Source organism: Zosterops lateralis (assembly GCF_965231275.1).
Source record: "Zosterops lateralis genome assembly, chromosome: 1".
Taxonomy (NCBI): Eukaryota; Metazoa; Chordata; class Aves; order Passeriformes; family Zosteropidae; genus Zosterops; species Zosterops lateralis.
Genome location: NC_139762.1, coordinates 147,618,464 through 147,634,120, shown reverse-complemented (window position 1 = coordinate 147,634,120; position 15,657 = coordinate 147,618,464). Strand labels below are relative to the sequence as shown.

Genomic DNA, 15,657 nt, shown 5'->3' with positions numbered 1-15,657 from the left:
CTCAGGCACTTAGATTAAAAACTGTTGTACTTATTGTGACATGTTTGGGTTAATGAGAAAACTCTGCATTTGAACTTTAATTTCATTGATTTAGTATAACATGAGAAGAGAGAGAAGAGGTAAAATTGGTGAAGGAAAACCAAAAGTGCTTAAGACAGTCTGGTACAAACATTTAAATGCCATTAAAACATAATCTCAGGATAGAAAACTGCCTAGAGTAAAAAATAAAGTTAAAAACAAAAAACAAAACTTGGATGAATTAAAAAAATATAGGGGAAAAAAAAGACAGCCAGCTCCTCTTTTAACTGTGAGCTCATTAAACATCTGTGTGACTGGGCCTTGATTATACATTCAACTGCTGTTGCCTGCAGAGCAGCAGGTGCTGTACAATCAGAACTTTGAAGTTCAAGCTCTCAGTAATATCAAACACGGATCCTTTACTAATTGCAACAAAATTGTCATATAAGAAGGTATTATGTCTTAGCAATTATTAAACAAGCTTATGAAGCCAAAAACAAAACTCATACAGACCATTTTTACTGCTTCCTCAGCATGGTCACCTTCTGCATTGAGGTAGGTCACTCTGAACTGCTGAACACTGTAGTCAGAAATGTCCCATGTCACTCTCAGACTTGAGGTTGTTTCATCATCTATAACAAGGTTTTTCACTCCTGTTCGAAAAACTAAATCCAGAAATACTTCATTAATATTTTCTCAATTATATTTTTAGATTTAGTATTTTTTTTATAAAATATTGAAGCTACGTGGTGTTGATTATCACCAAGTAGCTGCAAGCTCTACTGAAGTCATGGTGGCTCTGGAAATCCATAGTGGGGCAAAACCATATAGCTCAGTATATTTGGGCTTAATAATATAAAAACTGTAAGCATTTATTAAAATAATACTTATCCTATATTAAGATATAGTATCCCATCTGTTTTGTTTATCTTACTCAGTTTATGGAGCTTTAAAATAATTCAAGCTAGAATGCTACAGAAAAGAAATAACCCAGAAATGTTCCTTAGAAGTCAATTGTCTAATCAGTGGGAAAAGGAAGAGAACACTCAAAACGAAACAATATTTTGAAAAGTTTCCAAGCTCACATTTATAAAAGGAAAGAGAAATTCTAGGTGAATTTTCAAAACTAGTCTCTGGACTTCTAAGTAACACCACTGGTATCAATCACTCAGAGTCCCTACCCTGTGTCAGGGGTTTGGCTCTCCATCCATGCATGGCCTGTGCAGGAGGTTGGCTGTGACCACCTCACTCAGAGGGGCCACAAGTTGTGATGTGGGTGCAGACCCACACAGAGGACAGCAGGTAGCAGCAGGTGAGACATGGAAAGCTTCTTTATTTTTCTGACTCTATTAATTTATATACATTTTTTACAGAAGGCTAGGATTGGCTGAAGAAGGTTACAACTTCATGACTCCATTGGTCACTCTGACCATTAGTCAAGTTCTCTCAGAGAAGAACTATCCAAAACACAGATAATTTCTAAAAATACATATAGTCTACATCAAGCAGTGTGAGAATCAGGCTGCAAAGATTCAAACACTTGAAAGCAAGAAAATGCAAGGCAACAATTGGCCACACACACAAAGGGGGTGCAGAGCGGCACAGTGTGACCCTTTCAGCAGTGATGTGCCTTCCCTCCAGGAACATCAGCTCCTCAGCAGCGCCACAGCCCTGGAGGTGCCTGTGGGGAGCCTCAGTGCTTTGCACTCAGCATATAACTGCTGGCACTTGCTCTGCTTACCTGCTGTGGTGGGCTCAGAGGTGGTGGCACTGGCTTCAATCACTGTGGTAGGTACTGTGGTAGCACTTGCAGCTGAAAAACAGGACTCTGCTCACCAACAGCTCAACAAAACATGGAAATCACAGTATTGTTCTTTTATGTCTGACTGTGACAACGAAACTATGTGCTCACACCTACAAGTATCCCACACACTTCAGACATTTCAGAGACTACAAGGGAATTATTCATTGAGTTTACTTAAGGCACATACATTTGTAGGATTAGCACTTAGATCTGCAGATAAGATATAATCATAAACTGTATAATCAAATAAGAATGCATATATTTTCTCAGATTTCTGTCTGAACTATGCACAATAGACTTACACTTTGACCATTTATTAAGGTTGTCAGATTAGTTGAACTGAAAGTTTTTAAGGGTGTTTTACTTCTGTCCAAGTGAAAAACAGAAAGTACACTCAGCAACACTGGGAAGTATCAGCATCATTTAGATGGGTATGGGCTTCTTGTTTTAACAGAAGATTTAGAACTAAGCCTGCAGTTAAATTACTAAAACCAAATAAATATTGTAATTTACACATAAGAATGATAGTTTTTTATTTATCCAAGTAATTATCCATAAAAGAATAATACAGCAATCTTCCTGAAATATAGGCCACTGTTTTGATAATAAACTATGAAATAAGCTGGACATGATTAGCAAGTTTTATCTTTGTTACTTTCATGTCAATGTCACAGGAGGCCTGTGTAAGCTTTTTTGGACCATTATTTCAGCCAAGAGTGAATTCAACTCTAGTGAGTATAAATTACATAAATAAGAAAAGGGTATATTGAAAATGCCAAACATCTTAAATGAAATTCCTGTAAATTATTTGCTTTAAAACATTTAACACACATCCCTTCCAAAATCTGATGAATCTTCTCATGAGGAACCCTGTTCAAACACTAAATATTAAAATGGAAGATGGAAGAATATCTACGCAGATCCAGAGGTTATTGATACCACAGCCCAGATAAGGAGCCAAACCACTATTTTGATTCATTGCCACCTATCACATAATATTAAACTGGAAAAGCAAAAAGCAGTCAGCAAGCCCTGGTGCTAAACCACCACATTCTTCAATCTTATAGCTACCCAAGATGAACTGGGTTTTTTATATAAGATATCTGCATCAAATTTAAACCACTTAAATATTTTTAAAGATTATAATCAAGAGTTTGTCTTACCTGTAGCTCCAAGAATAGCAACAACTTCGCTTTCACTTTCATCATCAAACACTGCCAGCAGAGAAACTTCATATTCTGTGTCAGGCAACAGACCCTCTATAACATGACTGTCTGCATCTCCATTTATGACAACCTAAGTTACACAGCAAGATTGAAGAATATCAGTTCTGCATCTGATTATTTTACCTGAATTGACTGAAATGAAAGAAAGAAAATCAATTTGCCTTTAAAATAAATCTACACTCATATTTGCCCAAAAAATTTATTAATACCACAGACTACATGTAGAAAAAACACTTTAGAATATTTTAAATGTATAGTATTATACTTCCACCCACAGCTAATTAATTGCTAAAGCTGACCATATACTTTTTTTTATTAAATCACTACAATTCAAAACATTTATCAATAAAACCAACATAACAGGATAGATTAACTTCCATTTATATTTCTACTATTCAAATATTGCAATGACAAATGTATTCAGTATCTCCCTTCCCTGCCTTAAAAAAGGCTGTTTCAATACCAGAACTGTTATGGTTCTGCACTTCTGAATGGAACTCAAAAGAACACATGCTTCAGACTTGAGGATTAGGAGAGATATGCTGAAGATTAATTTGCTCTATGGTGTGAAGTTTTAAATAGCAATTTTCCTCATTTCTAGCTATGACAGCAGGAGAAGATTGATGTGCAATGTGAACTGTAAGCAGGTTTCACTTCAGATTTTTGTGTTTCATTTATTTTATTGGAAGGGATCACCAGATGGGGAAGAGCTGGAACAAAAGGGACTATAAAACAAAAGGTACAGGAGACTGAGCAATAATCCTGGCCAGTTTTGGGAATAGTTTTCAGATTACAAAACAGACACTACAATAAAACAACCTTTCTCCGGGTTAACACTGACAAGTTTTTAAAGGTGGTCACTGTATACTTAACATCAAAGTTAGACTTATAATGGAAATGAAACAATAGATATGTCTGTGGAAAATCTGCCACAGAGGTTTGCAGAAACAGTGAATCACAATTCATTCTTTTAACTACCACAGGAGATCTCCTGAATTGGTCCTGGGAGAAAAGGAACCATAACACAATCACAGACCTTCTGAACTCAAATACAAAAAACAAAAGTAGAAAGAAATTAATCAGGGCCATCTACGATTATCAAGTAATGAATCAGGCATCTCATGCTATATATACTTTCTGGTGTAGATTTTCTTGGGAAAATTTCAGAAATAAGCTTTGAGTGAATCTAGCTCTATACTAAGGAGATGCATGTAATGCCTTCCTTTTCAATTCCCCAGTGCCTCTAGTTGTTTATCAAATCATTATAAAACATCTATGCATAATTACTCTCTCACAGTAACTTTGGCATACTTTCTGAAGCATCTCTTCCTTCACCCTCCCCTCCCTGTCAATGAAGCCTACAAAAGACAACACAAAGTGGGAAGGACAAACAGCAGCAACAAGTACAAGAGTAGGACGGCATGCATTCTCTACTGTAACCTAGAAGTAAAAGGTCCCTCTTAAATTTATTCTGGCTGTTTTTAGTGGTAACACCCGACTGCACGCTCCTCACCTGTCAGCAGAGTGGGTGAAGTGAGATGAGAGGTGTGTGATTAACACAGTCCCCTGACCCCACTCAGATAATTGGCAAGTTGGGTCTTGGGAGAAAGAAGGAGGGAGTGCATGTCCTTTGTTTGCGTGACTGATCACTTAGCTGGGAAAGAAGCTTAAAGAGGCAACAGCCCGGAGGGATTGTGCTATCCTAGACCTGACCCCATCAGAGAGGTCATGCAAGGAGAGCAAGAAAGCAGCTTGGGCATTTTTAATATTTCAACATTCTAAAATATTAGAGCCTCCAGCAGTTCTTTGTGAATACCGTGAACAAGCCTACAGTTTGAAACAGCCTTGGCAGTCTGAGTATTTCTTGATAATTTGTTCTCACACTGAAAGAATACAGACACCTCAAATCTCACTTAAAAATGTGACTTAAGGGCTTTCACTGGCAGCTACTCAGTGGAACTGAAACAGAAACAAATCAGTTCATCTACTGCAGAAGAAACTGCTAGTGGATGACCTGCATCCACTCACTCATCAGCTAACTCCTTCTTTTCCCCTGCTCACTCCTTTAATTTCTCTCTTTCTTGCATGACTGCCTCTTATTACGGTGAAAGGGAGGAAAATAATCAGGCTAAGCTAAATTTACAGAAAAAATGACACATAACCTAAGCTAAAATGACTGCTTTCTGCCCTAATGGATGAAAAAAATAATGCATGAAACCTAGGGCCAGGTGGGAAATGTCATCTTTCCCCCTGAGTTCTGTACCCAGATAAACAGTTTGCAGATGTGGCCTATCCACACACTGTTGATGCCAAGAGAGCAAGATGTTTGAGAGTCACTAAAGACTAAGAAGTACAAAAGAAGCCAAATAATGAGTTAATAAATAAAGAAAAAGAGGAAATGAAACAGACTAGGGAAACTTGGGAAAGGAGAGAAAGTGTCTGTCTTTCTACTTCGAAAAAGAAATTTTTAAAAAAAAGCTAAAGGTATGAAAATAATTTAAAAATTTAGACTGATGGAAAGGGTACTATGGACAAGATGGGCAAGGGCTTAATGCAAAAAATACAGCATGAAAGGGAAAAAAAAACAGGAATAGATGAACAATCTAATAAATATACTATGTGCACACTTTTCCCTTTGTAATGTTACCTAATAATGATTCAGAGGCAATTTCACTGTTGCCAGCACATTGGACAAATTTGGAGCTTTATGTGAGGATATCACTACTCTGGCTCAGCTACCATCATCATCTTCACATCAAAGTGAAGAACATCATCCTCTAAAAACTGAAGTTGCCCTAAACAACAATGCTAGTTCTATGGCTGTTGACACATTACAAATTAGATTTACTATTCACGAAATATCTCTTCTTTCCCTATTTCATCTTCAAAACAAAACTGGAATATTGGTTTGATTTTTGTTTAGAGAGCTTTGCAGTGGGGCAGATTTTTCTGTAAGTCAATTGGCCATATTTAAGTAGCAAATATTGCTGCACAGTTGTCCTCAGAATGGAATTCTCCCTCCTTTTCACCCCCCAGAATGTCAAGGCAACTTACCTCCTCAGATTCACCCCCATCCAAAGGAATCCATGCCAGTCTGTAAAAAGCAATATTTGATGACGTGGGCTTCCAGCTGACCCTGAAACTATCTGTTGATGCTTCATCAATTTCCAAATGCTGGGGAGCTGGAACTCTTTCTGGAAAATATTACATACAGGAAAAGTGAGAGTGAATTATGCTCTGATACTTCCATAGATGGCAATATTAGGCACTTACCTTTTTACTTCCAGCTTCCTAGAAGAGTATAACATGTGAGGTAGACAACTAAGGCACTACAGAACTCTTTGCCCACTTATTTGTTCTTAGGGAAGTAGTTTTGTACTTCAAGGAAGGGAAGAGACTCTTTATTCTAACTGGACAGGCCTCCTTGTTGTCTCTTCACTGAAGGAGCTGCATGCAACCCTAAGTCCATCTCCTTTGCTCAGAGCTCTGTGCACCAGGTCCTTTTCTTGTACCTCAAAGCAAAGACCCAGTCTCTGCCCTTTCCAGACTCTGTATGCATTTCCATTTGCACTTTGGATGTGTCAGCATCTTGCTCCATACATGTATGTCCTCCCTTCCTCCTCCACCTCATCTTTCTCTTTCCTCCTCTTCCTCCTTTCTCTTCCCATTGTGGTTGGAAAGCATTAATATGTGTTATCAGCCATTTGTTTAAAGCAGAACTACAGTTACAGAAACTATAACTGTGTTAAACAAACCATAGGAACTTTGAATGTCTTGAATTTTCTCCTTTTGATGTAGTTCCTCTGTATGTATATAAAGTTCTACCCCCTAGTGCCTGGATAGTTCAACGGTTAAATGTATGATTCAAAATTCATCACACTTCATCTGGAGATACAAATGCCATCACACTGAATAATGCTTCAGAAAGCTGTGGAGATGTTTTCATGATGTCAAGCAATTACTCATGTGAGTAAAGAGGCATTTGGCCCCATAGTAAGAGAGCAAAGAAGCCAAAAACACCAATGAAAATAACAGAAAGCATTCCGTATATCTGAATTCACAGCCAGAGACCTTTGTTGCAACTGATCTTACTTTCCAGTAACGTAAGAGTATAAAATTTCTTCTTGGAAAGCCTTCAGAAGTACAGCAATACTTACTTGTGGTAAAGCTGCCAGTAAGTGGTTCAGATTGTCCCTCATCATACAAGGAGAAAACAGCAACAGTATATTCTGTAAGGGGTGCCAAACTTTTCAGAGTATGGGTTGAAACACGACCAACTTCCACCTAGAGAAAGCATAATTTGCAGTAGATATTGACCATACAATACATTATCAGTGTGTGAAATTCTTCTGGATAATAATGATACAGAAGGAGAAAGCCATGCAATTAGTAAAGAAACTCAGTGAAATTATGAACAAGTATGAATTCAGGTCCACCAAAGCTGACAAAACCAGTTACAATAGACAAATTTTAAAAATGAGATTTTTGTACTTATGGCAAACCATGGAAAAGGAGAATTCAGCCTTGGCAACCCCAACTGTCCAGCTAACATCAGCACTTCATGTTCAGGAACCCAGAAGGTGAAGGAGCCTTTTGGGCTATTAAATCCAACCCTTTATCATGGACAATCACTGCATAAAGCCCTTATGTTTAACATTTGTTAAGAGACAGATGAGGGTTTTGTCTGGTCTCTCTCCAGGCTGCAGTTAAGCGACTTTGCCAGGGACATAAAACTCAAAGCTGTGTAAACAGTTTATCAGTCCAGCTATTCAGTGCCACGTTAGCTCAGCACCACAGGGAAAAGGCTACCAGTGCAAAGCAAAACATGCCACCTGTTCTTTCAACAGACAAAAGAAACATGAACTGAACATTCATTCACATTACAAAGTGAACTACAATGAGCCTGAGGTGCTCAAATACCACTGTGACCAGTACAGTCAGGCATATTATCTATATTACGGGTAATCAATAGGAAGAAGTCGAATGATTTCTAATTTGAAGTTTTAGGAATTTAGCAGAAAGAAAAGAAACAAAACATTGCACAGATATGCCCCCTTCTAAAGCTGGGAGCAGTTTCTTCAGGTTCAATACAAATATTTCACTTTATACACATGAAAGGCCAGATATGTCCCAGAAGAAACATAATTACGGATAACTACCATTAAAGACTTCTTTTTCTTGAGGGCCAAGTTATCCATGACAACATATTTCCTAAGAGATCTGGACTATTTTAATAATCAAACCCACTTACTGTAATTATTATTTTTAAAAATCCGTATTTTTAAAGATTTTTATTAATATTTCAGTATGAATCATTCCATCCCATTTTGCATTCTATCACAGAATTCATGCTGCTAAAAGGTATTGTAAAACATCCTTGGTAATAAGGCAGAACTAAATATTGCAAAATATTAAATATAAGAGTCTAAGTTAGAACATCTTGGTATTGCCTTTGCCTCTGTTCAAGACAAATCCTGTTTCTAGAGAGTTCTCAATACATAATTAAAGCAATAAATGTTGAGAAAATGAGGTAAAGCCTTCAGATGGTCTTTTTGAATGAGCTTGAGTCCACGATATGTGACACATCAAAAGTCTTATCTGAACTGAATCAATATTTCCATACTATACATTTAGTCAAGATCCTGCTCCTAGCAAACCACTGTTCCCTTGAGTTATCTCCCTCAGTTTATGTGCCCCAGACTGTTCAGAGTACTCTTCCCCAGACATAATTACATCCAATATTAAGCAAACTCTTATTTACACCAAGTTTCAGAATTCTCTTGCAAATCTTTTGTTAGAGCTTGCATGGTAGCTTTTGTTCATAAACATTACCCCTAAAAATTACAGAAGTTTGGGGAGGTTAGAGATTGGTTAAGAGAAAAGTGGTCTAATAATTTACCTCATTGGTTTCTGTTCCATCTGTTTTAACATACATGATGCGATAGCCATTTACATTTTTGGAAGCAGGATCCCATGATAGCTTAGCACTGTTGTGTCCAACATCAGAAAATTTCAAGTTTGCTGGTGGACTTAGAGGCACTTGAAAAGAAAAAAAGAGATAAAACCATGAAAGTGATCCCAAGTTTTAGCTGTGAAATTTTTAATGTCTGAATAATAAATAGTATGTTTTCCATTCAAAAATTTATATCACCAGTATTTCTATTCAAAAACCTACATCAATGGAGCTACAAAAGCACTTAAAGGCAGGTAAAAGGGCTTAGCTCTTTACTGAAACAGAACTTCCAGATTTGCTAAATGCATCTCAGCTGATACTGAAAAACAAATAAAGTTATGATGTTGTTCACTGCAGATATCATAGCAAGATCTAGCCTACAGAACACTTGCAATAGATTTGGGGTTGTATTTGTGAATTAACTTAAGCCAGCTAGATCTCTATCCCATACACATTTGGTTTTCATGTGTATCCCAGCAAAAATAATCCATCACAGGAGAACCTGGGCAAAAACTTTTCTGAATACTAAAAGACCGTGTCATAAGGGTAAGCTTGTCCAAAAAACATAACTAGCTGAGAAGATCTCCAAAGATGTAACTTTTTACCTCTGTCTATCCTTTCAGTTAGGAACCCTTAGCTGTTCCCCAACAACAATACCAGTTAAAGCTTTACTTTTATACTATATATTCCTTGACAGTCACGAGCTGAAGGAAAGTGAGGTCATGCAAGAGACAGTCTCAGATTACATCCACCTCTCTGTCACACCACAGAAAGCAATTTGTGCTGTCTGTTACTCTCAGCAGTAGGTTCTGTATTAATCCAACATCTGCTACTTTCCTCTGAATTATAAAACCTTTCTCTATCCATCCTGCCTTCACACACACACTCCTCACCAGTCCACGTGGACAGATAAATATCAGCATTTCAGAAGCTGCTTCCCTCACACAATAACACCTGGGAAAAAGCAAAGATTTTAAAGGCCTCATAGATCATGTGAGATCTTTAGCCAGGCCATTTATCAATCCAGAATCTGCAACCAGCTTAGGAACAGTGAAGTCAACTTGGCTCTGAGAAAAGAGAAGACGGGAACACACTGGAACTGCGGTAGATGGGTTTGCCACACATTCTGGCATTCAACATATTCCTCTGAGTCTAGTGAAAGGAGTATCACGTGCTGGCTTTCCTTTCTACTTTCTGTCAGTGGTGAAATGCACTTCATTCCACCATCCAGGTCATACAACAGAATGCATCAGTCTCAGCTCTTTCCTCTTGGAACCAACCTCCTGACAACATTGCTCTCAACCAGACAGGCAGTCCTGGTGCCAGACTTACGTGATATTTACAGTGAGTCTTGGATGAATCCCGGCCCCAAAATGAAACTACACCCTAGAATGAGCTTGCTGAGCACGTCTCTGTTTGGCATAGGGAAGGTTTTACTACAGTAACCAAGATGATACAATGAGTAGAATATTATTTACTAAACACAGATTTTCAGATACTGCACTTAATACTACAGCAAATTTGGTAGATCGTTCTTCAGGCAGATATATGCTCTGTCTGAAGAAAATACCAGGTAGCCTATTCATTAATTGTAAGCCAGAAATACTGGCTTACACTGAAAGGGGAAAAAAAGGCAAAAAAAAGCTTAAATCAGATTCTGAACAGGAAAATTACTGCTAAACTCCAACAATGTGGGACAGGCATGATCACCAGGAGCTTTCTCCCTCCCAGATTCCCCCACTGCCTGATTCATCAAAGCCTGCTAGCAAAGAGCTTATTGGAATAGCTGCATATGACAGACAGATGACATATCTTCTTTCAGTCCTATAGACCAGACATGGCTGCATTGTGGCATCCTAAAAAGAAATGAAGGTTACAGAGAAGTGAGGGTTTCTTTTTTATCGTGGTCTAGTAGCAGCAGTAGTGATGATGGGCTGACTAACACATTACAAGTTTATGTGATCAGACAGTGGTCACGAAATCTCAGCTTGTGCCAATGCATCTGGAATTTGTATGTGATCTTCTATCCAATGTGTTAGTCAGGTTAAGAGCTCTGCATTCTCCAAGATCATATGGTATGAAGGGAATTGAAGATGGCACAGTCAAAAACTATATAAACTACTGTTTAGGAGAAATGAAAATCTGATACTGAGTAGATATTGATCAAAGGCCACGGTGGGAGATGGGACAGGGGGACTGTGCAAGATAAGGAGTGAGACATAAAGAAACAGCGAAAGAAGGGGAAGAATAAAAGGCCAAAGATTTGATTCTCTTTGCTGGGAATCTTCTACACTCAAGTCGACAAATATGCCCAGGTTGTAGCAGTTTGCTATTGGAACTTATCTGTCCACAACTGTACTGGCAGAGAAGACCCAGCAAACACTATTCCTAGAGCTTCTTCCACTACTGCTTGCTGATTTTACAAGGAATTGATCTGGGGTTTCTTTTTCCAGCATTCGCATGCCTGCACTTCTCTCACTTATTAAATGTAAGTCACTTTCACCCTGCCTGGGTTACTCATGCCAGGAGCACAAAATAAGAGGATTCACTCACTCCCCTGCTGGGAGCAATAGAGATGTCACCGAATGCAGTCCCAAAAATGTCCCAGAAGCACAACTGCTTATTTTCAATTCCTTTGTCTTCAAAGTGCTGGAGCTATTTAGAGAGCTGACATACAGTCTGTGCGCAGTTTGCAGAGGACAGAATTTAGCTGGCAAAATCCTTGCTGCTTATTAAAAACACACCATCTATCATGCCTGCACAAGCACTTTCCAATCCTCCATTTACCAGATGTTAGGCAGCAGGGGTTGTACAGAAATCTTCTCTTTGCTTCTTTACTGTCTGTACTACTACTGAGCCAGAGGAATGACTTTCTCCATCTGAGCAGGCTCACACCTGGTTTTCTAGCTAGAGGAGGCAAAACAGAGCATGTTTCTGTTTTCACCATGAAGGTCTACATGGTGACCTTCATTCACCTTCAGCAAGTTCAGAAAACTGTCAGGAATTTCACCAAGATCAATAGGGTCATTCTATAGTACCACTACCAGTGAGAGAGACAAGTTCACAAACCTGTTGCAAAAATAAGGTGTTTTGTAAAAATCCTCAGTCTCTGTAAATTGAGTATCCACAGTGAGAAACTTATATAAAGAGCTTGCCCAATTGTTCAAATCAGATAATCAGATGCCTCCTCTAATAAGTGCAAAGAGCATTCTGAAGTTTTATTAACAATGAAGTGAATATAGATTAGAGCTACCTACATGTAGTTTCTTGTCCTGTAAGGGGATCACTAGCTTCTTCTCCAAACATGGCATAAACTGTGACTGTATATTCTGTATTTGGCAACAGTCCATCCAGTTCAAGATCTGTTGAGGTCTCTCCAATTTTTATCTAAAAACACCATAAATCAAAAAAGATATGTTATATCTGAATTAGCTTATAATGAGGAATAATACCAGTTAAACATTTGAAATTAGGTAATACGATGAAAGGTTCCGCTGAGCATTTGTCTGACACTGTGCCTGCAGTGCTTTGCCCAAGAGTTTGGGATTTTGCACAGTAATTAAAAGATTAAAACTTCCGAAAAGCCAAAAGCAAACACACAGGTAAAAGGACTTTAAAAGTGACTAATCACGCTAGCAATGACAAAATATGCCTCTCCAGAATAAACAGCTACTAAGGCCTTTTCCCATCTACATTTTATTATTCTGACTCTCATCTACACTTTGGCTCGTCTTCAGTCACAGATCTGAAAACCACATGAATTCATTGGGGGAGTTGATTTCTATGCACACTGAGGTTCAGATGTGTTGCTCTTTGTATAATTTTCCTCTTCCACCTATTAGCGGAGACCCACATTATCATGGACTGTGCTTATTTCTTTGGGGTAAAGCTGAGTTCTCCTGACACAGCCAGTTCCCAGGGAGGCCCCACTTTTGACAGAATTACGTGTTCACAGCCACTGCTTTAGCAGAGAGCACAAGTCTGTGCTGGCTTTCAGCAGCTTCATGCCCCCTTCACAGGTTCACATGCCCCTGCACGCTTTATAGTGCTCTTGCTTGAACAGAGATATTGTACATATCTACCTTAACTACACATATATAAACTTGAATGTAGAATTTTTTAAATACTAGAGCAGAAGTTCCACTGGTTTTACTATGTTAGTGACAGGAGACTGGAGTTTACCTTGTCCCCTCTTCTTTTCCTTTGAAAGAAAGCCTTCTAAAATCACTTTTGATGAAAGATATTATTTTTAAATTTAAAAATAGAGGTTGAACAGAACTAAAAGAAAATCAATGACGCTTTTCTTTCAGACCTACAAATTTTACTTACATTTAAAAGCCCTGATGAGAGCAAAGGCTAAACTTCATATTCTTCTGATAGCACTCTTAGGAGATATCTTAGTTTTATTTTATTTTTTCTTTGAGTGTTAATTCTATATGACGATACAATATCACTTCATATAAAATTTCAAAAGAGTCACTTAAATTCAGTTAAATTTGTTACATTTTTATGACAACGACAAAGGAATAACCAACTGGCACTTGCACTTTATTTATAGCCTGTGACACACACAGTACTTCATCAAGTCATGGAAAAAAACCCAAGCATTTGCTGATCACTTTGGAGGCTAAAGGACATGTATTAGTTTGTTCTTTAAAAGACTGATATATATATATATACATACATACATATATATATATATATTTTTTTTCTTTTTGTAACTGCTACTTAAACAAAAGGACAATACATCACCTCCTTCTCATCTGCTGCCAGTCCTTCTGTGAGGGGAGCATAGAGGATCATGTACCCTGTGGCACCCGGGACCCCGTTCCACCTGACCCTCATGCTGCTCTGGGTCACGTCGTACAGCTGCAGGTCTGATGCCATGGGCAAGGCAACTGCAGTGGGACAAGACACAGACACTTCAGGTCTCTCCAGGGCTCTCACTTGAACAATCAGCTATTATTCAAACAGTTTGTTTTACCCTAGGAAGCACAAAGGAAAACAGCTGTCGCCAGGCACAAAGTGCTGTCTGTATCCTACAAATAAAAGGAATCGGTGCATAAAAGAACTCAGAATCAAGGAAACAAGGAATTGTTAACCCAAATCAATTCCATGGCCAGGGCAGATGAAAGCATTTCAGCACAGTTGCTATTAGGAACCAGCAGCAGTTTTAAGGGGTGTGTCTTTCTGGCAGTAGTTCCCAAGCCAGAGTGTGGCTCTGACAGGCACGAGGTACAACACCCTGGAAAAACCCTGGATGAGCACACTGCACAGATCAAAATATTTTGGCTGTAAAGTTTTGGCTGTTTAAGGCCTGGAGTGTCCAAACTGGCACCAAGGCCTGTGTCAGTAGGACTATGCAAATATGGGTAAGATCATCCATGCATTGCAAATCATGGCCAATGCTATCCTGGTGAGGGAGAGCAGGTTGAGAGAAATTCAAATAATATTAGGAGATCTACTTGTGAATTTAAGGCACTGATACCAGAACATAGACCAACTGGGGTTTCCAAAAGTTTCTTTGCACTTCTGTAACTCTTTAGAGGAGTATTTTGCACTTTCCTGGTTGTCCTCAATTTATCCTTCTCACAGAATAACATCCCATGGCCTCTCCACTGCTGGTACACTACTGATGAATCCCACCAAAATATTCAGGAATGAATATGGAGAGACACAAAGGAACTTTGACTTCTCTTTTGGAATTTATTCACTGAGAATAATCCCCAAAATTACTGGAATGGTCTGAAAAAACAGAAGGCAATTGCTAACTGATACAAAACCTTTCCTATTTGAAATTCTGAAGAATCTGACCTGCACACAAATATTCAGGAACAAATTCCAATTTCAGTCACAGAGCTTCTCGAGACTCCTTGTCTAAGCAAAAGTCAGACCCTGTCAAGTTGGTATCTCCAAATGCATCTCTTACATTATGTTCAACAAGCTCTAACAGAGCTCTAAGAGAACCATGACAACCTCATCCTTTCTTGTTCGTTGAGGCTGTTCACTCAGTCATTCATGTCTGTAAAGGGTGACAAAACTTCAACCCAGACTTCTTTTTAGGTGTCCACTTCCAGGTTACCCCACCTACCTACCTACCTACCTACCTACCTACCTACCCTTCCAAACCTTTCTAAAACCTACCTCCATCCTATTTAAACCCTTGTTCTTGTACTGATTTATATCCCCATGAATTCTCACAATTTCTCTAATTCCAGGCAGAAACTACCCATTGAACATTTTCAAATGTACTTCAGTCTCCTTGCTCAGAGCTCCACTCACACTTCTGATACCTACAGCAAGAAATTACACATTGAGATATCCTGAAGCCACTTGGCACCACATTGTCTCATTCCTATTCAAACTGCCCCAGGGTCACAGTGAGAGTATCCATCACCTGTTCTTCCCCTTATTTTGGTCCCAAAACCTATAGGAAAAGTTTCCTCTAACTGTAACTTAGGATTTGCATTTTAACTCTCAACAGGAACTGGTAGATACTCCGACAATATATATAAAAACTGATAAAGAGGTGACTGGAAATAAAATATGGTGTTTTCTACTGGAATTTTCAGCCAAAGAACTCGGAATCTCAAATATAAATATCTAGTAGATAATGCTAATTTGCATCTTGTACAGTTACCAATAGTTGGACTAGT

General features: G+C 38.5%; 1 protein-coding gene across 4 annotated transcripts in view; it reads right to left on the bottom strand.

The window, feature by feature from the left end:
• COL14A1 (collagen type XIV alpha 1 chain) overlaps positions 1-15,657 on the bottom strand; it is a 114,848-nt gene that overhangs the window by 56,517 nt on the left and 42,674 nt on the right. For all 4 annotated transcript variants that reach the window (XM_083854837.1, XM_083854838.1, XM_083854839.1 and 1 more), the window contains exons 12-19: positions 13,754-13,899; positions 12,259-12,388; positions 8,948-9,087; positions 7,206-7,332; positions 6,103-6,242; positions 2,986-3,118; positions 1,760-1,831; positions 532-683 (exon numbers count right to left, since the gene is read on the bottom strand). In XM_083854837.1, coding sequence (XP_083710963.1) covers positions 532-683; positions 1,760-1,831; positions 2,986-3,118; positions 6,103-6,242; positions 7,206-7,332; positions 8,948-9,087; positions 12,259-12,388; positions 13,754-13,899 — 1,040 coding nt within the window. The remainder of the gene's footprint in view (positions 1-531; positions 684-1,759; positions 1,832-2,985; positions 3,119-6,102; positions 6,243-7,205; positions 7,333-8,947; positions 9,088-12,258; positions 12,389-13,753; positions 13,900-15,657) is intronic.